General features: G+C 36.7%; 1 protein-coding gene across 9 annotated transcripts; it reads right to left on the bottom strand.

The window, feature by feature from the left end:
* Nucleotides 1–521: 521 nt before the first annotated feature.
* ppp1r9alb (protein phosphatase 1 regulatory subunit 9A-like B) lies at nucleotides 522–26,155 on the bottom strand. Of its 9 annotated transcripts, none has more exons than XM_067402841.1 (19): nucleotides 26,057–26,155; nucleotides 21,820–23,892; nucleotides 14,499–14,631; nucleotides 14,283–14,403; nucleotides 14,049–14,153; nucleotides 13,514–13,742; nucleotides 13,282–13,428; nucleotides 13,137–13,190; nucleotides 12,825–13,054; nucleotides 12,515–12,611; nucleotides 11,644–11,779; nucleotides 11,284–11,438; nucleotides 10,197–10,524; nucleotides 10,030–10,087; nucleotides 9,032–9,103; nucleotides 8,672–8,876; nucleotides 6,373–6,489; nucleotides 1,755–1,943; nucleotides 522–1,673 (listed from the first exon to the last, which is right to left on the bottom strand). In XM_067402841.1, the coding sequence occupies exons 2-19, from the start codon at nucleotides 23,722–23,724 to the stop codon at nucleotides 1,497–1,499; spliced, it is 4,458 nt and encodes a 1,485-aa protein (XP_067258942.1). In that variant the 5' UTR covers nucleotides 23,725–23,892; nucleotides 26,057–26,155; the 3' UTR covers nucleotides 522–1,496. The 9 variants fall into 9 exon arrangements, 8 of the variants coding, with proteins under 8 accessions (XP_067258942.1, XP_067258943.1, XP_067258939.1 ...); XM_067402842.1 differs by lacking the exon at nucleotides 26,057–26,155 and adding an exon at nucleotides 24,834–24,983; XM_067402838.1 differs by lacking the exon at nucleotides 26,057–26,155 and adding an exon at nucleotides 24,698–24,834.
* Between the last annotated feature and the right edge of the window lie 1,695 nt (nucleotides 26,156–27,850).

The raw sequence follows: 27,850 nt of genomic DNA on the forward strand, positions 1-27,850 counted from the left end.
TGGATTTAAACATTGTTCCAGTGGTTTTGGAATATTTGAATCCAAATATCTTACATATTGTGTCTTTAAATTAAAAGTTGTTATTTTTTAAAAGCCTATTAAACGTTAGAAAATAATGGCTTTCAATACAGTAATGTTGAATGGCTATACTTACTCATTTCATCACCCCAAGTTGAGAAAAATAATCCATTTAATCAGTGATACTGGCCTTCATTCACAGTAAAAATAAAGAAATAAATAAATGTTACTTTTGTTCAAACAATTTAAGTAGCCCAAAGTTTGAAACCCTGGAAAAGCTCATTTATAAATCAAAGGGTTCATGGGATCCTACATCAATACTGTGCCTTTTCCAGCCCACATAAGATAAAGCATCTTCTAAATGATAATAATAAGGTTATTATGGCAATAAAACATTTTCACAGCTGACAACATGAAATTATCTTCATATGCACACATGCCTGATATGCAGATTGGCTAGTCCGCGATGCAAAATATTGGACACATCTGAACAAATGAATGCAAAATCAACTGAATGTGCTAAGATTACTTTAAAAGATAATTTAATTGACAGTTCTTGAAATAACTTTGCATCTACATGTGTCATAAGTTACAAAACAAATGTCCTAAAATCAAACAGATAAAAATAAATAAAAATCTGTAGTTGTAAAATATTTATTTATTAATACACATGTAAAATCATCATCATTTGTGACATAGAAGACAATTAATTGCTCCCCTCTACAATAAAATGTACATTACTAAGAGTTATGTACAGTAGACATAAAAAAAAAATGATTCTTTCCAAAAAAAGAAAAGAAGTCTATCTAGGGTGATGAAGTACTCACTTAAAAGTGCACACTAGGAGAGGCAAGCAACCCATACCTGGTGTGCTATACTAACCCTGGGAATGTGTGTGCATCACTTTTACACATCCACACGTGGATTATTAGTTGACTTTTGGCTAAAGTGCAAATTGTGCACTAGCAGCTTGGCTCGTGATAATTTGCCATTTAATTCTGAAGAAAGAGACCCACAATTTCAACATCATTACTTAGTGCCTGATATTTAACATTGGTGCCCTCTGGTGGAGAGAATTAAAATCATTTTTAGTACAGCACCAGCACTCATAACACATTAGCAAATCAGTTAAAGCCAATAAAATATCCTTTTGGATAATTAGATTATTAATAATTTCCCATTTTATCAAAGTGCTATTATGCATGTTGAATGTCAGTGTGGCAGACAGGAATAGATTCTTTAACTCCTGGGTTGTGTCAAAAAGAGATGTAAACGACAAGCTTATCAAAGTTGCATTTACAGGCTTTACTGGCAGAAGACCTCTAGTGTTCACCCATGTTGTTACTTTCTCACCAGTCTATAAATCACCCGTGTGTACTAGACAGTCTACTCCATTTCTGTCAGCACACATTATCATTACTCGGATTGGTGAGAGTGCACATTTGCGGTCTCTTGACAGGACAGGTTTTGTTACTACCTCAGCAGGCTGATTCAAAGTTTGTTGGCTGGCCACTTTTATTCCTGGCCTCCTTCTCTCTCCCCCTTTCTTTCTCTTTTTTTACTTGCTGCTTTTCAAATTTTTCCTGAGCCTTCTTCATGTCTTTTAGTCTCCTCTTAATAGTGGAGCGATCTCTTTGGCTAGAAACACCAAGCTCCTGGAAGACAACACATATTTCAGTTCATTAAATATTTAAATCAATACTACAAACAAAAATATAAAATATACAAGGACCAACCTTAAGTTTACTGCTGTCCATGCCTAAGAGATGTTGGCCATGCACACCTTTAGCTGTAAACTCAGCTGTATACTGTTCCATGTTCATGCCCATCAACCAGTGGCAGACCTGCTGATTGGTCCACTCTGAAAGGGGGCGGTTCTGCCACATGTATTCCTTTGCTGCTGGAGCAGGGCCATCATCAAGTGTCTGAAAACAAATGCCGGTTATACTGTAGTTATGTTTGAACTGGAAACATAAGAGGAGTCATTAGGTGCAGAAGACTTCACTACACCAACCTGCTGCGTGAAAAAAAAAGAGGAAAGAATGCTAACCTACATACCTTCAGCATATTTCAAAGCAAACTTCCTTATTTTGTGTGCCTGAATTAAAAGTGCCTGTTTACAGAACAGAGATTCCTACCAGGGCAGACTTATGAATCTGGAGCACACTTATGAAATCAGGTCAGAAACACTGGAAGACATCAAGAAGTCCAAGATAGACTGAAGTCTGAAAGGAGATGTTCTGAAAAATGTTTTTCACAGTTCTTTTTAATTGAATGAACGCATGTACACTCAAAAAAATTAATTGTTGGATTTACTTAAAAAAGAAGTGTCAAGTGGTTCCACGCAACTATATTGAGTAATTTGTACAAATAACAATTTAGTTGTATGAACAAAGGAAATGGAAGTAAAGCTGACAAAATTTCTTTGAGTAAATACAAATCATTTGAATGTCAGTTACATAATATTTATATGTGCAGTTTACTTGTGTAAGGTGAACACATTTATTGACTTAACTTACCTTATTAAATGAACTATTTGCTCTACAAAATGCACTCAAAAAATAACTCATTGAACAAACTTAATTGAATTGAGAGCAGGATTTCTATCCTAAACATGCATGTATGAGGATCACAGCCTAAACACAGGCAACACTCTTCTGCATAACGGTAACCACAAAATTCAAAAACACTACAGAAACTACTCTAAATGTCCAACATAACTGAACATTAAACTCTAACATAAACTAACAACATCTTTCCCTTTACTGAGAAACATAAAATTACACTTTAATCCCTAAATTTACTCTCCTAATGCAGTCCCTTGCAAAGCATGCTGGGAACTATGAATCCACTGCCCAGTTAGTTATGTCAACATAAATTTGTGCGTTTCACTCAGCAATGTTAAGTTGACTGAACAAACACTTACTAAGTAAAGCTGACAATACTCATTTTAAGTATAAACAATGCAGTTAAATTACGTTCATGTAGTTACATGAGTTTTTTAAGTAATGTGAACAACGGTGGTTTGAGTGAAACTAACAACAGTGAAAGTGAACAGTGAAAATTTTAGCTCCAGAATCAACTGATATAAAAGGATAATGGAACATAATCAATTTGTCAATATATCAATTAATTCTTGGTCTTTTTGATGAGACAGATAAGAAATGACTCTGACTAAATTTAAGTCATTATTCACTGAAAATATTATTCTAACTATTCTAAGTAAAAAGGATTGGCTCTTCAGTGTTTTGTTGCCAGTGTGGGGAACTAACACCCACAACCAGCAAAATTCTGCTAATTTTTGGACAGTGGAAGGTTATGTTGCCTTATCTACAAGGCCATTGTGGCAGACAACCTGTAGGATATCTTAAACTGCTTTGTTATGGCAAAATGATGACAAATAATAATACTAATAATACTAATAATATTGTTCAGATTTATTTTGCACATTTATTTAATGTCATATATAGTGAGTTTTTTTACACTTAAATTGTAAAAAAAACAAAACAAAAAAAAAAAAAACATCACCAGCCAGTTTGAGGTAGGTGAGAAATTTTGTTTTTCACATAAAACTACAGTATTGTATCACTTTAGAAGGCTTGAAATATAGTGTGTGAGTCGTAAGGACTACTTTTATGAGACTTTTTGCATTTTTTTGGTCCATTTTGGAGCTAGACAATTACTAGGTCACAAAATGCTTCCATTGCACGGAAAAGAGCTGTATGAACATTTTCCAGAACATCTTCGTTTCCCTGAAGAAAGTAATTAATATGGGTTTGGAACAACCTCAGGGGGAATTAGTAATGACTAATTTTTATTTCTGAATTATTCCTTTAACATTGAGCCACTGACACACCTAACACAATTTGTGAAATAATGTTACCTGTGGCAACATCTTACCAACAGGGCGTAGGAAGACTGTTGCAATCATTTGGGAAATTCCACATACCGGGTACATAATGACACTGGAGAGCTGATTTACTCACAACCACACCCATATACTCCATATAGATAGTATACATGACTCCAGAAAGATCTTAACCATAGGCAGGAAGCACAGAATGAACAGCCTGGATGTATTAAGGGAGGAGAAACCTGCTCTCCTCTGCCTCACTCTGGACAGATGGAAGAGCCTAAAATGTGGTTGATCAGAGAAATTTCTCAGGTAAAATCCAGTCACTTCAATAATCTCAAGGAATCTGTGCAATTGTAAGTTTTGAGTCTCCTATGCAGATTCCACTCATGTTCAAGTTAGTCAAGCCAACTCACTGCATTGACCAACAGACTTCTTCATTGACTTCCGTGTGAGCTGCGCTTCATGCATTGCTACACTTTTGACAATGGACATTTTCTGCCTACAAATTTTCACTGAAATTTCACTAACATGACCATACCTTTACACTGATAGTGAAACAAAAAGACGTGCATGCTGAACTATCACTTCTCTTTCTCATAACTATGAGCGTGATCTCATTCTTTCCATTCCTCCCTAACGACACACACATTCCACTTGCTCTCCTCTTCAAAACATCTCAAAAACCAAAAGCTCACGTTCAGTGCTGATCAAAAATATATTCAAATTATATATTATATATATATATATATATATATATATATATATATACATACACACACACACACACACACATACACAGTCATCTCCAGAATTATTGGCACCCTTGGTAAAAAAAAAAAAGAAAAAGAAAAGAAAAATGGTCACTGTGAAAATAAATCTGCATTGTTTATCTTTTTGATCTTTAATTTAAAAAAAAAAATCCCTAAATTCTAACCTTTCATTGAAGTAAAACAATTGAAAGTGGGGGAAACACATTATGAAATAAATGTTTTCTCCAATGCATGTTGGACACAATTATTGACACCCCTAGAAATTCTTATGAGTAAAATATCTCTGAAGTATATTCCCATTCATATTGTTTAGCATGTGACTAGGAGCATGAAACTGTCTAGCCAAAACTTCCTGTTCCACAGGAGTATAAACATGAGGAAACACAAAGGCCAAATTCCCTTAATCATTCATCACAATGAGAAAAACAAAAACAAAGAATATAGTTCTGATGTGCAGCAAAAGATTGTTGAGCTTCACAAAATAGAAAGTAGCTGTAAGAAAATAGCTAAAGCATTGAAAATACCCATTTCCACTATCAGGGCAATAATTAAGAATTTCCAATCAACTAAAGATGTTAAAAATCTGCCTGGAAGAGGATATCCATCTATATTGTCTTAATGCACAGTGAGGAGGAGAGTTTGAGTGGCCAAAGACTCTCCAAGGATCACAGCTGGAGAATTGCAGAGATTAGTTGAGTCTTGAGTCTCAGAAAGCCTAAAAAAATATCAAACAGCACCTACAGCCCCACAAGTTGTTTGGGAGGGTTTCAAAAAAAATCCCCATCGCTCATCCAAAAACAAACTCTGGAAAAAAACAACAACAAAAAAACAAACAAACAAACAACTGGAACTTCAAACGGGACCGGCATCTATGGTCAGATGAAAAAAAAAAGGAGCTTTTTGGCAGCAAACCCACCAGATGGGTTTGGTGCACACAGGGATAAAAAGTACCCCATACCCACTGTTAAATATACTGCTGGATCTTTAATGTTGTGGGCCTATTTTTTGCTAGAGGTCCTGGACATCTTTTTCAGATACTGTACATGGTATCATGGATTAGCAAATACCAACAGATAAAAAAAAAAAAAAAATCAAAACCTGACTGCCTCTGCTAGAAATCTTATAATGGGCCATGGTTGGATCTTCTATCAGGACAATGATCCAAAACACAAAAATGTGTCACTAAACACAAAATGAATCTTCTGCCATGGCCATCTTAATTCCCTGACCTGAACCCTAAAGAAAATGAGTGAAGTGAACAGAAGAGAAGCACCAACATGGAGCTGGAATCTGAAGGATCTGGAGAGATTCTGTATGAAGGAATGGTCTCTGATCTCTTGCCAGGTGTTCTCCAAACTCATCAGGCATTACAGAGGAAGACTCTGAGCTGTTATCTTGGGAAAAGGAGGTTGCAAAATTATTCTCCAATGAAAGGCTGGATTTTTGTAGATTTTTTAAATAAAAAAATCAAAAGTATTAACGATGCAGATTTATTTTCACAGCCTTCTTTGGTCATATTTACCAAGGGTATGAATAATTTTGAGTACAATTATATATATATTATATATATATAATATATATTATATATTATATAATATATAATATATATAATAGAGAGAGAGAATATATATATATATATATATATATACACACACACACACACACACACATATGACGAACCATCAACTAGAGGAAAGCTCATGCAGTGGTGACCCCATGGCCACTCACCTCGCAGGAAGAGAAGGTATGTGTGTGTGAACGCCCCGGGAGACGGGGCTCTTTCAGTAACCCTGCCAACACAGTGCGAGGACTACCTGCGATTGAATCATCCGTCACAGATAAGCTCTGTAACAAGTAGGACATGGGGACATATACACATAAACACACACAAACAGACACAAATGATTTTCTCACAAACAGTTTTTACAGATATAGTATTTATAGGAGGAAGTTTGGGATGAATTAGCATACTCCTCAGTTTTAAATAAGATCAAGCTAATGTCTTAATGCTTAATTAATATTAAGTGTTAAATTTGTAATAGCAATGCAAATATATCTAACCAATTCCTAAATGTTCAGACTAAAACAAGAACAAGACTGAGAGCTTCTCTGCAATTGGGTCAATGAAAAACAAGACTGTGCAAGATAAAAAAAAGTGATAAAAAAAATTATAAATATAGTTTATGTGCAGTTCATGAAATGTTTCTAAATTTAATGATATGAATGAAGAAAAGAAAAAGAAAAAAGTGAAAAATATTTTCTTTATACCCTGAACACGTGTACACAGGTTAATTTTCAAAAAATATCTTTTAAAATAAAGGTAAAAAAGTGATTTGTAAATATATTTTCTGATATCATATATCAACATAATTATATTTAATTATTTATTTAATACATTTAATATTTTAGTTAATTAAAATGAATAATTTCTACTGTATGACCCCCTCCCAAAAATACTGAAATTAATTATAATTCAAAAAGAAAGAAAGAAAGAAAGAAAGAAAGAAAGAAAGAAAGAAAGAAAGAAAGAAAGAAAGAAAGAAAGAAAGAAAGAAAGAAAGAAAGAAAGAAAGAAAGAAAATGAAATAGAAAAAGAAAAAGAAAAAGGTGGTAACATTTATTTTACACATCTGTCCGTTGCACACCCTAAATGTACTTACTGTGGTAATAAAATTAAATTATGCATAATTACAAATAACTAATCTTAAACCAAACCTTAACCTAATTAAACAGTAAGTATATGTTGTTGATTAATATTACTCCATACTTATTTGTATAATTACACTAACAAGGGCACTTTAAAATAAAGTGTAATTGAAAAGAAAATGTAAAAGAAAAAAAAAAATATTGACTCAATTTCTACATTTTCTTAAACACATTTATTTACTGTATTCGTAGCTTTGTTACTTTCTTGTTGGAATTCTTGTTTGAACTAAATGTGAAAAAAATGGGGTGGTGACGCGCCGTGATATTACCTTCAATGCCTTGGAAGCAGTACCAGTGGAGAACAGTTCCAGAAACCAAAACCAGTAGAAACACAAAACTATGTTGCATTACTTGTGAGAGCTGGTAATGGAGCGCTATCGTACACTACAACTACTAGCATGCATCCTTCTCAAGTGATAGTGAAAATAATGGATGGCTAAACCTGAATTAAATACAGCTATTAGAAAACCATCAAGAACTATCACTCCCTACTAGGGTAGGGTACATTCTCAGACACAATCTACATCACTAAACTAACATAGTCCATGCCAATGCTCCATTGTGAAACTTGGCTTTATCAGAGTGGGCCAAATGGTATATAATGAAAGAATGCATTTACTACAATAGAGCATTCAACAAAACCAAAAATGAGTCCACTAGTGTTAGTAGCAACTGCTATCAACTAAGTGTACTACTGTCCTCACACAACAGACACATTAGCTGAAGAACTCAATGCATACTGTACCAAATCTAAGGAATGAGAGAGAAGAGATGGCCAGGAGAGGTTGGTCTGTTTTAAAGAAGAGATCGCCAAAAACAAACAAAATTGCATAAAGTGGACACAAAGGTGTTGAAGTGACCTAATAGTGTAGAATCTTAAATAGAGTTTCTTTGTTTTTAAGAAAATCCTAAAACTTTGTTTATTGCCAGCCTAAAATTAGATCTTGAATCCCAGATTTTCAATAACCTGTAACAGTAAATGGGCTGTAAATGTCTTCTCAAAACCACAACAGTACAGTACAGCCTTTAGAATATGTCTAATTACACAACTTCACTTCCTGTTCGGATCAAAGGCTGAATGTGATGGGATTGCTTAAATATTAACCTTAAATGACATCCAAGAATGCAACCAGCCTAGCAAACTGAATTCCTTTAAATTGGGTAAAACCTAATGAACCACCTAAAAATGCATGCATTCAATTACTGAAGTCACAACTTATTAACTAATCTCTTCTTCTTACTCAAGATACTTATGGAAACCACATCTTGGAGGTCTAAAAAAAAAAAATAAAATATTTCTCATCGTATGGTCCCTACTCACCGTGTTTGTACGATCCTCCATGTATCCTTCTGAAGGAGTACGAGGCAGGCTGCAGCTGGATGCAGAACGCTCTTTCTCTCGCTCTTTCTCTTTCCCTTTCTCTCTGTCCCCAAACCAGGAAAATGGCATACAGGAAGGGATGGAAGAGATGGAGCCAGAGGGGGACACATTGCCGCTGGACTCATCTAGTAAGTCTCCTGATCCCCTGAGTTTAGACAACAAAGAAGCCATTCTAATGAACCTAATTAATGGAGATGAACCGATCTATATCAGAGGAGACCTATAGACTTTAAAATGATTTTAAACTCATCAACTTCAGATCATTTAGTAGGTTAATATTAGGACATTTAATATTCAAACCTGCTCCCTACAGATCCTCGGAGTGTGATGCTATCCCGTTTTTTGCCTTTGCCTCCAGACCTGCGGATACCACTACAGACCAATACAAAAGAAAGTGTACAAGTCAGAACTTTTTTGTCTTATAGGCTATGTACTTGATTGGGAAAGATAGAAATCTCTGAAACGGTCTGTCAAAATTACATTTTATTAATATATTCTAAATTAAATCATGCTTAATAATAAAAGCATGCACATGATGCTTCTGTCTAAAAAAGAAATTTTAATGGAAGTTCATCCAGAAATGAAAATTCTATCATACAGTACATACTATTGTGTCATTCCAAACTTCAATGGCTTTTTTTCTTTATTTTGTGAAACACAAAATAACATTTTATATATTTACATATATAAAATATTTTGAAAAATATTTTGTCTGCTTTTTGTTCATATTCTGAAAGTCAATGAGGTCCAAAAAGGACAAAGTTAGCGAGAAATTAATCTATTCAATTTAATATATTCAAAGTCTCCTGAAGAGACATAATCACTTTGTATAATGTACAGATCAAAAAGCCTTCACTCACTCTCAAATCACATCAAAATCATCAAATATGGTAACATAAAGCTCAAATGTCAATGTCAACGTCATACCTCGTTGGTTCTTGCACCTCTTGTTACCAAATATCATGATGTTTGTGGTTCTTAGAATATACCAGTCGAGTCGTATGGATTAAAATCTCACTACCTTTTTGGAAGCCTGAAAGTTTTGGGTCCCACTGACTTTCATAAAAATGGGGAGGGAAAAACAGCTGAACCATTCTTCAAAATCTTTTCTGTTCTGTAGGAGAAGGAAAGCTACGAGTTTAAAACAATATGAGGGTGAATAAATGGTGAAAGGTGGGACTTTTTTTCATAGAGTTTTATGATTTCTCCTGTTCATTTTCCTACAAGTAGTCCATCTCCTCTCTGTTGTAATATCGCCGATATTGGCACACAAGAGCAAGTTGCTGGCCAGGTCATACCTGAAATCTGGGAATCGTCTTTTGGATTTTCGTGTTGGTGAACCATCACTCTCTTCATCTGAAAAATGAAAGAACAATCAAAATCAAAAGCCTGAGCAGGTAAACCTGTGGAGGTAGGAGATCTAAAAAAAAAAAAAAATGGGGTAATTTTTTTTTTGCTTTTGTACCTCTGCTTGCTCTGCTCTTGCTGCGCTCCTTGCCTTTGCTCCTCCTGTTTCTCAGGTTGAGGAACACACTAGAGGAGGACTGTGAGGAGGATGGGGACTGGGGGGTGGAGGAGTCTTTAGGTGGAGACAGGCTAGCTTGTGTGCTACTGCCTCCTTGGGGTGTCTGGCTCTGAATAAATACATCACTTTCACCTTCACTTCTCGGTTCACGTGTTTGGTCGTAACCAAAATGTATAGATGGAACGGGTATGGCTAGGCTCTCGAGGTAAGATCGCCTTCTTTCACTGTTTGTTCTTTCCTGTTTGTGGTCTTGTATGCACACAGATTCCTATTAACAAGGAATAAAATTAACATTTGATTTAATTTGATTTGAAGAAATCATAGTTTACTGTCATAATACATAGGATAAATGTCTGTGTATACTGTACATTTGTAAATAACAGTAGTTATGAAAAAATGAATATAAAAACGATTAAATTTTTACTTAGTTAATACATTTTCTCAACACAGTAATGAAATCCAATATATTTATTTTATGATTTTTCTTTTGTCATAAAGATGCCTTTTGGCCTCCCCAACTTTTTTTTGGACCTCTACATGTTTTAATAGAAAATGTGTACATTTTTATGGAAACATACAAAAAATTGTGTTGGCCCTGTTACAATCAATCCTGCTGTAAAGAAATAATTCCATAAAACTTCAGCATCTTATTCATTATGTTTGTCAGTAAGGAAGGATCTTAAAATGTTAAACCTGTTACCATAATTTTATGTAGTACATTATAGATGATTGAAAAGTGTATATAATAATATAAAAGTGTCTACTTCTTAAGAAACACCTGGAAAATATTGTTTAAAAAACAAACAAACAAACAAAACAGGACAGACCAGACCAGACCACACCACACTGTTATTTTCCCAAAACAACAAGTCTGATTCATCAGCATTTTAAGAAAATGTGAGACATTTTCTTTTAAAGAAAGAAAGAGGCAGAGATCCTACAGGAGAAGCTAGTTTGTAATCCTTACAATTATGTGACCTGCAATGAAACTCTGTGGAGGTATTTAAATGTTTGTGGTTCATCATACCTGTGATTGGCTAGGTGCCTGTGAGCCTCTCGCTGACTCTCTGAGTTTGTTACGGGATGGTCGCTTGCGTTGGGATCCCTGTGCCAGCTTAGCTTTGGCTCTGTAGACACTGCAGTCCAGACGAGCAGTCTGAGGAACATCTCCCCAGTCTGCATCTGAAGACAGACAGACACCAACATCTCAAAAACAGAAAAGACTACTCTTTCAGGATAGTCTGTTTACATCTTTTCTGAACAAAATAATAATAAATAAAGGTATTACAAACCAAATAACCTACAGTAACTAGAGAAAGATATAACTGCTAGTCCTTTATTTTTGACCAGCTATCACAGTATAAATGATTTGAGAGCTCTTTTGTACCAGAGTGAAGGTCATCTGTAGACAGTCCGTTTCTTTCAGATGAACCAGAGGTCGGACTGCTAGGTTGACTCTCCCCTGCAGGGCTGCAAGACTCTTCGGGCTGGTCTGATCCAGTGCGGCCCTCCAGACAAGCTATCTGAGAAATGCAGAGAAGTATTACCTACATACCTGTAGCTTAATCATTATGTCTGATACCAAACGTAACCACTAGTGGCTAAGGCCTGTTCACACCAAGATGAATGTTCGGTGCGAAAATTTGGCGTGATAAACATTTTAATTTGACTGAATGACTGTCAATGTTAATGAGGTGTTCTAGTAATTGCAAATAAAGCTGACTAACCAATAAGATTCACACTTTTGATCATATGACCAGAGCTGCTGCTTTATTTTTGCAAAATGTCAGTGAATAGAAGAGGAAGAATCCTGAACATCTCTCTTGTCTCTATACTCTTTTATTTGGTGTTGTTTTATAAACATCATAGCGAATACAAAAATCTGAACTGCTGTTTGAAAACAAAATATTATTTTAATTCTTTTCCTCTCTGTGAAAAGCAGGTGTCAGAAATGGAAAGTTGCAGGAACCGCAGTATTTCTATTTTTCTAAAAGAGCCACTTACAATCAGAGAGTGAATCTGCATTTTCATTCAGCTCATCTGCCAGATTTTATGCACTGGTCTGAACTGACAAATCAGATGTGACAATTAGTCTGGTGGAAGTTCCAGAAAAGTTAATCACTCACTGCACCTTATGTAAGTATAGCACATTCAGTCATATACCCAGTGAACACTCACAAAAGAATGATATTAATGTTTGTGACATTGTCACATTGTTCAAAACAAGAGAAATTAACTTGAACAAGATGTAGTTTTACCTTGTGCTGTAATTGCTTCACACTGCTCTTGTATTCTCTCTCCCTTTGCTCCAGTTTTCTCTTCAGCTCTGCCTCTTTCTTTGCACATTCAGCCTCTCTACAAGTCAAGAACAGCCTCACCGTTAACAAAACACGGCAAAATGAATTTCTGCTTAAGACGCTTGTGTCATCTATTGCTCTTTGAAGCATAAGAATTTCCAATAATTCAGCTTGATTCAGACCTTCACTGATGAGAACATTTCCAAGAATGCCTCACCAACACTTCCCAGAATGACTCTGCTATGACAACACATTACATGCTCAAACACACCTCTGTTGGTGCTCCTGTAGAAGCGTGATGGTCTTATTGTATTTGAGTTGCAGGGAATCATGTTGACTCTGTGCTTCATTCAAACGCTGGTTGATGGTTTTGCAGAGGCCCTGAGCATCAAGCCAGTATTTTTCCAACTTTTCAATGCGCTCTCTGCTCTCTTCCACACTCCTTTCAAGAGCTGCACCTCGAGTCTCCCAAGACTTACGTTCTGCTTCACTCTCTTGCAGCTATGAAATAACATACACATAAAGAGTTAAACAGCTTTGCAGGTCCAGAAGTTAATAAATAAAAAAGGCATTTTTGTCCTACCTTCTCTCTCAACTGATTGAGTTCTGTGACTGTGACACTGTGTTTTATCTGCAGCTATAAAAAGAGAATTCACGACAGACTGAGGACTGAGCACTTGACACTGATGAATATGGTTTATGTAAATAGATGTAAATTAACATTATACCTCTTTGAATTTTTGTTCTAGCTCAGTAGGATCGATATCTTCAGGTAGATCAATGCCTTGGCTCCTCAGTTGTGAAAACACTTCCTGTGCCAAGTCATTGGATGCATCCTCTGTCCCCTGCTCCTTTTCGGTCTCTTTTTGTTTATCCTGTATCAGTCATAATATGGGCCCAACAATGACTTAGTGACTCATTTATTCATTACAACAAGCTTATCTTTATATGTTCACAGACCTGTTGCACAATACTCTTTTCAGCAAGTGGCTCAATTTCCTGTTGATCCTGATACTGCTCATGGGTTTGAGAGTTCTGGTTTTCATCCCGTAGTTGATGGTTCTCGGGTTTGTAATGGTCTTCATCTTTCGGCTCATTGTTTTCAGGGCTTGCCTCATGTTGTAGAGTTTCGCTAATCAGACGGGCCACTTCACTCTCCACTCCTGGTTTCTCCCGGCCAATGAGAAACCTGCATTGGAGGATGTAAAATTCCTTCACAAGGTTCTGGGACTGCGACCTTTGCTGGTATTATACTGACTATGCGATTAGATTTTGGCCTGGTGAATCATTACTAGACACTTCCTACTTAATAGGTAATGCATGTTTATTGTTCGTAACATACAGTAAAGGTAATACAGGGACAATCCCTTGAGAGCAACCTGGAGTGAGTTGCACAATAGTGTGAGCTCACAGCTCATTCCTGGTGCGGCATGAAACCTACAATGTCCTGAACTTTAGATACAATTTAGCTTTAGTTTGGTGTGTCAATACTTACTTGACCAGACCTTTGGTGTTCTTCAAAGTGGTGGCAGCAAAGATTTGAGTGACACCAACCAGACTGATTCCATCTACCTCCACAATCTGATCGTTGACTTGAATTCTGTTAAGACAAAACACCAAAGCTCATTTGGATAGAGAATCAACAAAATTGATCAGTCACACTGTTCACTACCAAACAGAGAAGATTTAATTCGGAATTTCATAAGTGAAATTCATGACAAGTTCTTACCGTCCATCCCGGTGAGCTGCACCTCCCTCTGTGATGGTTTTCACAAAAATGCCCAGCTTCTCTAGTCCTTGATCTGCCCCAACCCCCATGCCAATGATACTGATTCCCAGGCCATCATTACCTACACAAACAAAAAGTCAGCTCAAATACAGTACTTATGCAGATTTTGACAGTAAATTCAGGAATAACATTTTGGGATAGAAGTGTAAAAGAAACCTTTTTGAATGTCTATAGGTAAAACATCCATCTTTTCAACCCTCTTTTCCAGCTCGTATTCAGCAGATGCAGACACGGGGTCCACATCATCATTCCTGCGATCATAATCTTCATTAGAGAAGGTAAAATACACCTGCAGAAAAGGAAAAACTATTAAAAATTACCACACCTGTGTGCACCCACATCAGATTGCATAAATGAATCAGTGATTTACTGATTTCACAATTAATGTTGACGTAAAACTATATTCTGATAAGAAAAAGTCCACCCAGATAATTTTTGTAAAAATGACACAATTCAGAAATCTACCCGTTTATGACTGCCTGCATTTATATGTTAATGCTGCCTTTATATGCTATTGGAAATTTCCTACTTGGCACTTCTGAAGTTGTGATTACGAGCTTCTCGCGTTTAACAGGAATCATAGAGGGCACCAGGTATATTCTTGTCTAATTATTGAGGAAATCTTATTAAAGGCCAAAATGATATTAAGGGTCCCATTCGTTGACAACCATATAAGCATTCACCACACTATCTAGATATTCAGCTTGCTGACGATTCGGGAATTTCAGTAATATACAGGCTATTTTTGCTGTGTATAAAACATACAATATGCTTCAAATAGTTATGTAAATATGCAGTACTTTAATGACAAGGCAAAACGATGTAGCTTTTGTGGAAAAAAACAATAAAGAATACCAGTCACAACAGAAATCGTTCTCCCCTTTGCCATGTTTAAAGCTTATGGCGTGCCTAACTCACACATTCAAAATTATCTCTGAGTTTCCCAGTAGTATTTACAGTTGACATTTGACTTGACATTTGATATTCAACAGTGAATATCTGCCTGCATTGACACTATTCTTTAAGAGCTGCTGTGCAGCCAAAATAATGTACCAGTTATCAATGTAAATCTGCTTTGACACAATCTATATTGTAAAGCGCAATATAAAGGTGACTTGACTTGACTTGAGAGGGAATTCATGTCTAATTTCCAACTAGGAAACTCATAATTACGATAATTCTGATAGTACTGTATGTGAAGGCAGCATAATACCTACTCAGTATTTAGCAGCTTGGCCCATACTGAAGAATACAGACTGAGGCATTCAAGCTTCAAAACAGACATGCAAACACCATAAAAGTTGTCCATATGACTCCCGCACTATGTGCTGAGTCTTCAAAAGAGATACAAGTACTACTACTCTGTGTGATGAACAGACTGAAATTCATGTCATTACTCACTGATTATCTTTCTCTTCAGTGAGCTGTTAATGGCTACGTCTGGATTAACTAAGAACTGGGTCTATCTGATCTGTGAACAAATCATTCAGAGCAGTTTCATGAACTTGACCAAACATTTCTTTGAAAGATCTGACTCAAGAGTTATTAGTTCACAAATCAGACATCGCTATTTCTCTCAAGAACTCTTGTGATCACAGCAAGAAGAGTTAGTGAGGATATCAAGATTTTCAGTTAATAATTAATTAAATTTTGTGCTGTTCCACACCTAAAGTGACAACACTTGGAATACAGCGCAACAATCACATAGATGACTTTTATGATATTTTCATGGGGTTTCTGCATTCCTTTTGAAGCTATAAAGCATGTGTGATATGGAAAAAAATAAGATCACAATTTTTTTTTTTTTAACCAATATTGCGATTTTGAAACATTTCCTTGTCTCTTTTTTTTTTTTGGAAGCCGGCTTTATTGATATTTGATATTTTATTGAAATTTGATATTTGCGGGTACCACATCTTTGCATAACTGACAGCATTGATTGTGCTGTTTACAAATGCCTGTATTAACAATTTTTGTTCACCTGGTTCAAAATGTCATTGTTTCTTATGTAAATGCACTAGATGGACATCTTAAACCATTGCACTCACATCTTGTGTCTTTTGCAGCATGCGGCACTCAAGTTAAAAGAAATTCAAAAACGCATCTCTAGACCTGCATCTTGTATTTTTAATCACAAAAATGCATTCTGTGCAAATGGCCTTTACTCCGTTTTTCTGCAACAATAGCTTGACAGGTCTTGCATATTACTTTATACTTAATCTCTCCTGTATCCAAAATCTTCCCAAACCACGGATGTTGATATTTTTTTGGCCATGTCCAGTGTTGCCAAGTTGGGCTACTTTTACACTGTTGCCACAGGTTGTTTTTGTAGTCTGTGGGTTGAAGTGTTGTGCTTTCTGTGGTTTAGAATTCATGTATGCTCATATTATGAATTTATTACGATTTCGATTAATCGCACAGCCCTACTTGAAAGCTCCCCTTTCTTTGTCACAATGGGGGAAAAAAATGGAGTGACCACAACTGACAAAATAACAAAAAACCTTCAAAGTGACAAAAAACTTCATGCTACAAATCAAAAAGGTCTACCAAAAAAATGTCATTTTGCAGTATTAAAATGGCATGATAGTGAAACTACAGTGAAATTTCACATGGAAAGGAAGTCTATTGTCAATAGTGTACAGATACATGAAGCACTGCTTACTAAGCAGCTTTATACAAGTCAACATGGAGAATTTGCATGTTAAAAGTTCAACAAACTTGAATTCTATATGAAATCTGCATCAGGGAATTGTTTCACTTTGCGCAAAATTTCCTGCACAGATTCCTTACAAAGCAGGTCAGTCAATGGTGTACTGCATACAGCAGCTCCAAACACTACCTCCAAATCAATTAGACACAGCAAAGTAACAGTATTCCCTCTCCATTTTTCTTTTCACTTTTGTTTCCACCACCCATCCTTCCCTCCATCTTTCTTTCTCTACCACAATCCCATTTTCCCCTTTCTTTCATTTATTTTCTCTGCTTTCTTTTGTCTAGCGTCTCTAGTTGTCATGGAGTAAGCGTGCACCTCTGAACAATGTCCTTTTCTTCCCAAACATGCTCAAGGACAGTGTCTCTTTCTATCTCCCTCCCTCCCTCTCTCACTCCTTTAAGCTGTGGCTTTTTAGCAAGAACACAGGACTATTTCTTCCTGGGACTGAGAGAGACTGTCAGTGAACTATGACTTACAATAAGGATGAAACAACAGATGTCACAGCATTCAGGTCGTTTCAGAGCGTCAAACCTGAAAGCCAGAGTTGGAACGACATAAAGGCGGCATGACCAATAAATATTATCAGAACTCTTACAGAATAAAACTGTTCTTATAAGGAAATGGATCCATTGGCAGTGTTAAAAATGGTTAATAAGTTTGTGTGGAAAAAAACAAAAACAAGTCAGCAACATATAATAGAGTTTTGGTGACTATTTTAACTTCCATTGTATGGACAACAAAACACACACACACACACACACACACACACACACACATACACATACACACTTCTCAAAATTCCTCTTTTATGTTCCACAGAAAAAAGAAAAACATACAGCTTTGAAATGACAAGGGTGAGTAAATGATTAGAGAATTTTCTTTTTTGGGTCTAAATAAATAAATAAATAAATAAATAAATAAATAAAATCTGCATTTTGGGGTTAAAGATGTATTTTGAAAAGAACACATTTTGCCTAGAACAGCTGGGATCAAACCATGAGTTTATGAGCTAATATTCAAAGCCCATTGTCTCATCAAATTCCAAAAGATATTCAACACAAACATCTGTTGAAAGGAAATCCTCATTCACAACCTATATGAGACAGGCAACCCACTTCCTGCTGATCCTATATATGGGAAACTGGATGAGTAAACACAAGAGGTCCACAAATAAAGAAACAGGCTCATCCTGAGGATGGAGGGAAAAAAAATGTTGGAACATTATAATATGTACAGAAAAGGATACCTGTGCTTCCTGATTTAGAGAGAAAATGAATTATAGAGCAAGACAAATGTTTAGCTACCACCTGCTCATCCCACTTCTATAAATACACTGAAAGTGAATCGACAATGACCTAATCCGCATGCTCAAAAAGGGCACTCCAAGGAGGAAGGGATGTTGGGGAGAGTGACGTATTGAACACTGAACTATAATGTAATCTGAAATGTTACTGACTTGGTATGTTTTCTGACCCAGACTATAAATCCATGGCATCTTCAGTCTGAGAGGCTCTGAAGAAATACATGACCTGGTTTCCAAACTTAAGAGATCTTTTAAGAGTGCTGAGAACAACTGCAGTCCACAGGGAATGAAACACCCTTGCACACACACAACCTATAGTTACTGGCTGGTTTTGGACAAAACGGTGGACTTTTGCCACCTACTGCACTGTAAAAAAACTTAATTCGTCTTTCTTTCATTTGTTCTCACAAATGTAAGGTATACAGGATTTATACTCTGAACAAGATGCAAAGGCATAAGCATCCACAGCACAGCAATCACACAGGCACACATAGATGACCTTTCCTTCCCTAAACAGGATAATTTTAAAGCACTCAACTTTAAAGGGGTCCCAAAGTCAGACACATGAATGACAGCACAATGCACTTTCTGTTTTATGCAATCCAGTGCCTGGCCTCAGACAGATGAAGATCAAAGACTTGTGTGTTTTACTTTGATCAGTTATATGAATAAAAATGAAAATCTGTACTGGCTATAACAAGTCTTCTGTAGCTATAAAAGCATATAAAAGCAACAAACCACAGTTTGTTTTGCTGTTGCTGTTTTGGGTAGGTTTATCTTAAACAGTTAACACAATAATATACAACAGGAAAACACTAATCAATCAAATAATTAAAAAAATCAAATATTTGCATAGAATTTTCAAAGAAATTAGAAGAACACAGAAGAAATTAAAGTTGCAAGAAGCGATGAAAGGGCCCTCACACCCGGGCTCACCGCCACCCGGTGGCCTTTGGAAAACAGTGAATAGTGGGGGACATGCATGTAAGCAAGTTAATACAGGAGAATTATGGCAAAGTCATTTCAAAGTGCCACATTTCCTGCTGCCAACAGGTGGCGCTTTGACTGTAACTGAATATTGCCATGTAGATGTCTTCAAGCCAGGACTATTATCAAACATGTGAAGTTTGGAGTAGATCAGACAATGTATGCCTGAGTTACAACAACGTCCTGTTTTGTGGCGTTAATCGCGTACTTTAGCATTAGCCAAGTGTTGCATGATTTAACGTGTTTCTAGTATGTTTGGTACTTTGTGGCATATTGAAATGCATTTCAGGGATTGAATTACAGTGTAAAGCATTCCATTTCCTGTTGCCAGCAGGTGGCGCAATGACTAACTGAATATTGGCATATAGATGTCTTCAGGCCAGGACTCTTATCACATGTGAAGTTTGGGGCAGATCCAATAGTGTCTGGCTGCAGACTTAAGGGGCGAGTGGAGCTCCACTCTCGAACAGGAAATACGTCACCTCCACTAGTGGAGCTAGCTACAGCTATGGCCACTAGGCATGCGCACATCAATATTGCGTCATTTAATTACTATATTTGCATTATTTTAAGGGTAGGTTTAGGGTTTGGGTAGGTGTAGACGTTAGTAAAACACAATCTGATAAGTAGTAATTTTATTAATTGTTATGCTGAGACAAAATTATTCAAGTGGAGGTGACCTATTTCCTGTTTGAGAGTGGAGCTCCACTCACCCATGGTCTGCAGCCAGACCCTTCTCGGCAGATCGGACATTGTATGCCTGAGTTGCAACAGCTTCATCGTTCATGGCAAAACATCAGACTTTGTCAGGCTGCTACGGACATGCCCTTCACCAAAAACTCTAGATCTTTGCAAATTAACGTCGCAAAGGCCTTTAGATTAGACTGACCAAATATGATGTTGATCTGATTAAAACTCTAGGAGGAGTTTGTTAAAGTACAACATCTGGAAATGGCAAAAACTGAAAAAAATTTTGCTGAGAAAATTCAAAAGATTAGATTTTGCACCCAGGGACTTTTTTATAGGTATTGGGCTGTTACATGTGTGTACCGAATTTCATACTTCTAGGTGAAATGTAGCGTGAAGTGCTTAACTGAAATTTTGTAGGTGCACTATGGAGCCATTTTGCCACGCCTAATTCTGAAACCCATATCAGACATACATTTTCATGAGTTTAATGAGTTTGAGCATATTTAAGGCCCTCAAAAATGCGATTCATTTCGGAGAAGAAGAATAATTGTCTCCGCAAAGAGAGTTCTCACACCATCCATGCTCGGGCCCTAATTAGTAGAAATTTTGTGTTCAAAATTAACAGAAAATTCCCTGTTTAAAAGTTTGCAGGCATATACATTTCTGCTTGTGGATATATGGTTTACTGGATTTTTTTTTTCTTTTTTTTCCTACTGACTGATATTGTTTTCTCATTTTAAGTATAAACTTCTCAGAAAAGAAGACATCTCTTGACTTATGAATGTTTAGATATTTGTTATGTAAAAAAAGACCAAAAAAACTGAGTGATTCATTTTTCTACTGTTTCAAAAAATGATTTTTTTTTTTTTTAACCAGCTGGACAGTTGAAAATGGTGTAGAAACCAGCCAATCAGTCTGGAACTGTCAATTTTTGGATAGTGCCTGTTGTTTAATCTGATGGTGTGAATGAGGTTGAACTCATTATTACAATCACTTGTATGCTAGCAGATTAAATTCACCCAACAGTTAGTCAGTTAGTCTCCGTGAACAGCTATAGTGAGGAAACACACTAAAGTGTAAATTTTCTGTTTCAGAGAATCTTGTTTATCTGTTACATGAAGATTCAAATTTGAGTCATATCAACTGATATGACCGGACGTAAAGCTTCTAAGATGTGTAACTAAATCCTAAAAAAAAAAAAAAAAAAAAGTCTGTCAGTACATGAGAGACATAGGATATTACATGCCTGAACTGATGCAAGCTCAGGCATGGCCTCTGTTGAAAGCTGTTATCTTAAATGATCCAGGTAGAACATTTTACACTGATCCAGGACCATTGTTGAAGTCACAATTCTTAAGAATCATTAACATACAAGTAAAACAAGTCTCAGACATGTATACTACATTCCCTGTGCTAAAAATAATGTTTTTCTGTATTTTGAGGCAAAACAAATAAAAGACGTGGGTGCCAAATACCTTCAAACAAGTAGGATCTTGTCATATAAAACTTGAATAATAGCTGAAATAGTACCACCATAAATAGGAATGCTTCATAAAAGTAAGAGCTAAGGTGGTGACCGAATTGAGCCATGGGCATCTGTTAAAGGCGCAAACAGATTTGGGTCACTGCCGGCAGGCTAATTCCTTCAAGCTCTAATGAAAACCTTCTAAACCATTCCAGAGGGAGTACAAACCAACAAAAAAATGCTAAAACTGAATAAAAAAATAAGTAAGGAGTACTTTAAACTCTTTAATTGATAGGTTTCTAGACTAGTTGAGACATACCTTGATTGGTGCTGTAGAGAACTTGATCTTTCTCTTTAGACTGAGGTCTTCCTCATCAGAGAGTCCTGGAAGTTCCTCAAATTCCTGGGATTCCACCTTCACTTGACATTCTAAATCGGTCCTGTTGTCCTTGTCATCCACAAAGGCTGCATTCTCAATTCCACAAATTAAAGATCTTTTCCCCATTAAGCACTGATCATCTTGCAGTTGCCTCTCTTTTACTGCTAAGACGTCATATTCCATCTCTCGTTCATCATCGTCCTCCTCTATAGCTTCAGCAGCTTCCTCTACTCCCTCATTCTCTTCCTCATCCTCTCCTTTCCTCTGTTCATCCTGCTGTTCCTTATCTTCAACATCTGTAGCTTTCTGCTCACTTTCTTTCATAACAGTCTCCAGTACGGTCTCCTCTTCAGTTCGGTGCGTCTTTAGTTGTACTTCCCTGTTGTCTTTTTCCTCCTCCTCCTCCTCCTCGTCTTCTTTTTCCATTATGTTATCCTCAAGAAACTTTCCCTCCCCTCTATGGTCTTCCTTTCTTCCAGTCTGTACAGATTCCTCACACGCCCTCCATCCCTCCTCATGTTCCCTAAAGCTCTGTTTTGATTCTTTCCTAAGGAATGTTAATTGGAGCTCTTCGTTGTCGGTCAACACCCTCCCAGAATTTTGATTTGGGGATTGGATATCCTTTCCAGCTTCTTCAAAAACATCATCCTCAACATGTTCCTCCTCATTGCCTTCACTCTCGGATGATTCAGTCTTCACCACCACCAGCTCAGCTCTGACCGTGGACAAACCAGGAACCTTCTCAGAGTTATTGCCTTCAACCTCCTGTTGTTGAAGTGCAGGATCCTCTGCTACAGATTCATGACTAGTGGTACTCCTTGTAGACAAGTGGTGGATCTTTTCGCTTGTATACATAAGAGTGGGGTCTGAGGAGATGGTATCTTCTGAAGATTTATTAATATGCTCTTTTGCTGTGGAACTAGTATTATGTAATATCTTCTCTGTACAGACTCCATTCAAAGGGGTACTGTGTGAATCTGAACCATTTAACTTGGGCAAACACATTTCAGCTGGAGAATCAGTCCATAGTGAGTAAGAGGTAGGGGAACTACAGCTGTCTGGTGATGAAGGGGGCTCTGAATGATCACTAACAGCAGAGGGTGACAGGGAATGGCTGATTGGACTGTGGGATTCCGTGGAGGGAGCAGCTGACAGCGACTCACTATCGCTGTCCAACATAAAACTCTCCAGACGTCTAGATATTGGCCCGGCATTCATGGACACATTCAGCTTATGTGGTGGTGTCTCATTTTCGTGTCTCCCTTTTTCCCCATCCTCCCTTTCTCTTGCCTGTCCCTCTAACTCTTTAGGTTTGTCCTTTCTCTCTCCAGTAACTGACACTATCCTGTCTTGTTTCTCAAATGGTTGAGGCCAGATTACTTTAACAGAGGCAGACCTCTCTGTTGGAGACTGCTCTTTAAGGCCACTCTCAAACAGCTTCCTGGTCATTGAGAACTTCTCAGCCAGTGCTGCCTTGTCAATGGAAACATCCTCCGTTTTCCGTGCCTCAATGGAGGCTGAATCTAGACTGGAAACACTACTCAGGTTGGATCTGTAAGGGGTGGACTCCAATGGAAATTTGGGTGATGTGGGTTTGGTGACATTGGGACTGTCTTGATTCTGTTTGCCATCCATTTGCAAGAATATATTTTTTATTTTGCTCACTTTGTTGCCTGACGGTCTGCCACGGGTCTCACTGCCTCCATTGGAGAAGGGAGATGTTGAGCTGATTGATGCGCTCCCATCAAATGAACATTTGATGGAATGGAAGTCAGATTTATAAGCGTTCCTGTGAGGAGATGCACTTCTCAGTGCCCGTTCACTTTTGTTTTCACTTTTAATCATGATTGCAGATAAAAAGAACAGATTTGAAGATTTCAGTATGTAAAAGAGATAAAACTGGGACTAAAAAAGCAGTGTATATCCAGGTGCATGGTACGTCCTCATTCACACTGGCTGAGACTGTAGACACAGATGTTGCCGAGTGACTGACACAGTACCAACCGCTCTTACCTACAGCAGAGAGAATAATCAAGAAATATGTCAGTCAGTATTAACTCCTCTCTAATGCGATTTAGAGAAGTTGCTCTGTAGCCTAAATTTTTTTGTTCAATTTACTGTAAGAAAAAAATGCCAGCGGTGGTTGCCAGAAATTGTAATATACTTACATATAAATGATCTAATAAAATGTTTTGATATTATAAAATGTACTGATGATAGCACAGATGGACAATGGAAGGCCACTCCTGTGATTTTGTCCATTATTAACACTATTATCCACACAAACACCATCAGGTTAAGACATGACACTAAACTGTGGTTAACATTAGGTAAATAACATGAAATCTTACATAAACACAGCACATAATTCATTACACAATAAGAAACAAAATCAAAAAATGTAGGTTAATGGTTTCTGTAAGCAATTCCTTTCTAATGAGTTACCAAGGAGACTTTTTACCAAAACATAACTTAAATATTCGTGCGTAAATTGTTCATACTGTTCACTTCCAAAAAATAACACATAAAAAACACATCTTTTAAAACAGTGTTTTTAGCTTACCGTTAACCAATTGACGTTTTTAATTTTTACATTCTTAAAATTACTTCTTTTTTTTTTTGTATTAACATCTTTAAAGGTAGCAGGTGTTCAAATACATCGTATGATCATATATCCATCCTTTTGACAGTCGATCTGTTCCCATTGACTGCTGTAACCGACTTCAATCCTGATGAAGCTTTAGTTGAAGTTTGTTTCAGAAAGTTTATTTCTACATTTTCGAAAACAACACGACCGGATAAACGAGTCTAAACCTACCTGAACTTCATACATTGCGAGTAAAGGAAGAATTGAGAAAACCAAAGCCCAAACGATCACAAACTTGTTATACGTCGTCATTCCTTTCTCCGAAGTCTACATGTCTTTCCCCGTGAATGCAACCAGCTCAACAAACCTTATCCCCACATGCGCGCTCCCTCCTTCAGCGTCATACCCGCTGCTTCTTTCCGGAGCTCGCGAGTCAGGCAAGCACGCGCACGGAGTGGCAGAGAGAAAAAAAAAATACTTGGACAACCGTGGGAAAGTCAGTAATCTCATCCATAAAGTAACAGCTAAATCCAGATAAGAACTAGTGGCTAATATAGCCTATATAGACATTACATATTTGAAAAAAATGACAATAAGAGATTCGAAATGTAAAGATACACTAATTTTAAAATGATCCCAAAATCCTTTCTGAGGGAAAAAAAAAAAAATGTTTTAAAATATTTTAATAGTTTGAAGATAAAATCCAGATTTCCTCTGTTCTTGCATCTGAAATATATAGGCTATTAAAAAAAAATCTCTTTCCAAATTAAACCTACCTATGGGATCTCAAATCAAACTGGTTCCAGCGCACCAGCATTTTCGGGGACATAGCTGCCATATCTTGAGTTTAATCTCCCTGACAATTACAAGTAGGTCACCATCTTAGAGCTTCTGAGATGAGTCAAGTGGAGCAGAGGACAAATGAAAAGAAAAGGAGCTGAAAGTAAAGAAGGAGAGAAGGTTTGAAACAGCACTGCATTCAGATAGGCTAAATGTCATTACCACAAAACAAATCTGAGCATAGTGCAAAAGACAAGAAAACAAGGCAAAATCACTGTTCACTACTGACAGTAAACTGCCAATAAAATTTATGATAAACCATTTGCTCGAGACATTTTGTCTCCCTCTTGTTTGTCTTGGTGTGAACTGTGTTCCATTGTAAATTTCAGTGACCATATGAAGCCTCTAGCAGATGGCATTTAGTAACTACATATTGAAAGTAGATTATCTCTGCTGATCCGCTGTTCTCAGTGACAATCAGCATAACTGAAGCATGCAGTTCCATTTGAAACTGCATGATGATTACTGATGTAAAACAAAAATATTACAGAAACTGCAGGGTGTATTCCAATATTAATTGGAATTAAATGCTCTCTGAGATTGTACAGTATGTTGCAGGTCTGAATAGCTTATGCCTGGGAAAAATAATTCCAATTAGATGTGTCACGAGGTTCATTCTTAGAGATCTCTGGTCTGCTTTCCATTCCCAGCATCAATGACAAAACTGTCTTAAACTAAACCCACAATTCTTCAGTTATGTAATCAGATGCATTCCTTTTTGGCAGACAAAAAAGGAAAAGAGACACTTACCATATCTTTGATATTCCTTTCCAATGAAAAACAAAAAGCTTTACATCTCAATCCAGATTTGATGAATGAAACAGGTGTCTGTAGTCTGTGCTGCTGAGCTGTTAGTCCTGTTTCACTATGTCATGACCTGTGTTTTGTTTCTGTTTGTGGAAAGTTGTGATATGACGCATCATCGTCGAAGTCCTTTTTGCTCGGCTCGGGTTTGTTACATGGCCTGAATTTGGTGCTGTTTTCCCCAGGTGGCCTCAGGACCTAGATATATAAAAATATCACCCAATCATAGAGGCAGCAAGGATGAGAGAATGAGAAAGAGATTCAGGAAAATTAGCTATAACTGGAGTACAATACAATTTATGCATTTATTAAGAAATGAACTGTTGCATGAATGTTTTCCCATCTTCACAATAAAACAATCTTGTTTGAAGCAAATGAGAAATGATATAAAAAAAATAAATAAATAAGAAAAAAACTTGATGGTCAGATTTAATCCAGGCTCCAGGTTCTGGTAAAAAATATTTAAATATTTCTGGATAAAAAAGCACTCATTAAAGCATGATTTTTTTTCTGTTACTTTTATTCAACAGTGCTGAATTGTTGTATATTGTACATGTAAGCATATGTCAACGGCTGTAAGAGTTTCCCTGACCTCATTAGGGATATAAATAAACCTTGGTCTTGGACTGAAGTTTCAACAGAAATTCTTTTATGAACCACCCCATAGGCTTTATCTCTGTATAGACAACCAGCCCACACAATGAAATCTCAAATATTTATTGAGACAATTATTTGCAGTAGATATGCTATGGGGGTGTTTGTTAATGAATACAGTGAGATAACATTTAAAATTAACCATGGAATCTCACATTTCCATACTCTCAGCTCCATGGATCAGATATATATGAAGGACTTTATATAGCATACAGTGAGCTGTTCTGAGAGATCCGAAGGGTGATGGCACTACAGAGACACAGATGGTGATCTATTTACAACTCTTAATTTAGAACTTAAAGTTTCCCACTTGTTTTGGCCTGCTACACTTTGTTCATAATTAATCATGCACATAACACTGATAACAATGAAGACTCCCACTTTCAGCTAAATTTAGTCTCTTTTATTTACAAAAGATGCACTTGTAGAATCATACCTTAGAAAGTTTAGAAAAATGAGACTTGGATGTTTTTCCTGTTGCTTATGCAAAACTGAGATTGATATTAAAGTGTGAGTTAAATGTCTATATTTTATTTTATTTAGTAATGTAACATGTGATTCCAAAGGGACATATTTGTTATGGCATAAAAGTTCTCAGATTCAGACATTGTAAGTCTTCATTCAAAGTGCACTGAGCTAATTTCTTTTGCCCCTATCTGTTTTTAAAGGGTTAGTTCACCCAAAAATGAAATTTCTGTCGTTAATTACTCACCTTCATGTTGTTCCAAACCTGTAAGACCTTCGTTCATCTTCGGAACGCAAATTAAGATATTTTTGATGAAATCTGAGAGGTTTTTTATCCTCCATCGAAAGCAACATAATTACCTCATTCAAGGTCCAGAAAAGTACTAAAGACATCAGTAAAATAGTCCACGCGACTGCAGTGGTTCAACCTTAATGTTATGAAGCAATGAGAATACTTTTTGTGCGCAAAAGCAAAACAAAAATAATGACTTTATTCTACAATTTCTTCTCTACACTGTCAGTCTCCTACGCTGTTTATGTTAATTGACAGTGCAGGCTTCCATGTATTATGTCAGAACGCGGACTCAGTATTGGCCGACGCTGTACATGTGAGCAGCATGA

The sequence above is a fragment of the Chanodichthys erythropterus genome, chromosome 12 (genome assembly GCF_024489055.1).
Source record: "Chanodichthys erythropterus isolate Z2021 chromosome 12, ASM2448905v1, whole genome shotgun sequence".
In the NCBI taxonomy this organism is placed as follows: Eukaryota; Metazoa; Chordata; class Actinopteri; order Cypriniformes; family Xenocyprididae; genus Chanodichthys; species Chanodichthys erythropterus.

Coding starts and splice junctions, on each gene's coding strand:
- ppp1r9alb (XM_067402841.1), bottom strand. CDS start 23,724: ATGATTAAAAGTGAAAACAAAAGTGAACGGGCACTGAGAAGTGCATCT. Junction 14,632..21,819: donor TCTCTACAGCACCAATCAAG/GTATGTCTCAAC, acceptor CCTTTTCTGCAG/GTGTATTTTACCTTCTCTAA. Junction 6,490..8,671: donor TGGAGGATCGTACAAACACG/GTGAGTAGGGAC, acceptor TACTTGTTACAG/AGCTTATCTGTGACGGATGA.